This window comes from Haemaphysalis longicornis, unplaced genomic scaffold, assembly GCF_048455015.1.
Source record: "Haemaphysalis longicornis isolate Haplotype H1 unplaced genomic scaffold, Haemaphysalis longicornis Haplotype H1 scaffold_4, whole genome shotgun sequence".
Taxonomy (NCBI): domain Eukaryota; kingdom Metazoa; phylum Arthropoda; class Arachnida; order Ixodida; family Ixodidae; genus Haemaphysalis; species Haemaphysalis longicornis.
In genome coordinates, this window is record NW_027526361.1 from 211,603,856 (window position 1) to 211,605,277 (window position 1,422).

At 49.0% G+C, this 1,422-nt stretch overlaps 1 protein-coding gene across 1 annotated transcript; it reads right to left on the reverse strand.

Annotated features, from left to right (window-relative positions):
* Positions 1 to 559: 559 nt before the first annotated feature.
* LOC144180204 (uncharacterized) lies at positions 560 to 1,147 on the reverse strand. The gene has a single exon (XM_077708587.1). The coding sequence runs from the start codon at positions 1,145 to 1,147 to the stop codon at positions 560 to 562; it is 588 nt and encodes a 195-aa protein (XP_077564713.1).
* Between the last annotated feature and the right edge of the window lie 275 nt (positions 1,148 to 1,422).

The window sequence follows — 1,422 nt, forward strand, 5'->3', positions numbered from 1 at the left end:
CGCAAAATTACATTTCAAGCGTATCTAGAATGTTTTCACGCGTAATATTTTTTAAAACGTAACAAAGAATTGTTTTTTTTAATTAAAAAAACCACCGATTTAGTTGACATCAGTAGGTATCACAAGCCGAGGCAAGTGTGGAAAAAATCCAGATTAGGGTAGTGCGCACACTGGGGACGAGATTTTATTTTTTGTTAGTACTTGTTTGTCTTTCTTTATTTGAACAACAACACAAAGAAGAAAATGTATGTTTACTGACAGTTATTAGAAACAGTATTCTTTGGGTAAGTACCAAATTTTCCTGCCCAGGGACGGTCTACTGCTGTCGAGGCTACTCATTTGTCAACTAACTGAGGTCCGGGACCTCAGTTTGCCGCTAAATGTCATTCCCGTCTTGTGTAGCGCCGAGCTGATGACATTTAGGGCGAATGACATTTCCAGTAAATTTTATTAGATCTGCCGTGTGACAGGGTATAACTCTTCAAGCTGCTACCTTGGTGGTGATTTTAGTGACCGTGGCGCAGTTGCTCCGCCGGATGTCGAGGAGCATCCCTAGGACTCATAGGGTCCTCACGTGGGGGATCATGCTGCCGCTCATCGTGCGTATAGTGATGTTTGCTGGTGCTGGGAGCTTCGTGCGGGCGTGTCTCGGTGAGATGATGAGCAGCTCCAACTTGAAAGGGGAGCAGACAAGGCCTGTCCCTTGCAGTCTTGTTTCGATTGTAGTCACTGCCTTTTGTGACGTGTCTTCAATGTGGCCGTCACTGCCGCCGGCGACCCACAGCGTTATATCGTCGGCGTAAATCGTGTGGCCGACGCCGGATACGCAGGCGAGCTCGGTGGCCAATCCGATCATCACAAGGTTGAAAAGGATTCGGGAGATCACCGAGCCCTGTGGAGTACCGACGTTTCCCAGGGACTTCTGTGGTAGCTGAAGATCGCCGGCGTGGATGGTAGTTGTGCGGTCTGTCAGAAAGTCTCTAATGTAGGCGTACGTCCTGCTACCCTTGTTCGGGTGGGAGACCTGTTCAAGGATAGCGGCGTGGCGTAGCCTATCGAAGGCGCTTTGTAGGCCCAGCCCCAGCACCGCCCGGTTGTCCAGGGTACGGGTGGGATCGTCAATTATTTCGTGCATAAGTAGGAGCATGGCCTCCTGCGTACAAAGCTTAGCTGTCGTTGGTGCTGAGGTGGCGTCGAAAGCAGAACATGTTGTGTGGGTAAGCATCGATGTCATCAAGATGAGTTAATCTGCAGAAGACCATTTGTTCTAGCAGTTTGCGATGCAGGAGGTGAGATTGGTCTGATCTTTTGAATTTGTATGAGGTTTTGGGATAAGGGTAACGGTGGCTGTGCGGTAGGTTTCTCGGAGCTTACTATGAGACCAGCAGTCGTTAGTGTTCGAGCAAAGTATCGATGGACCTG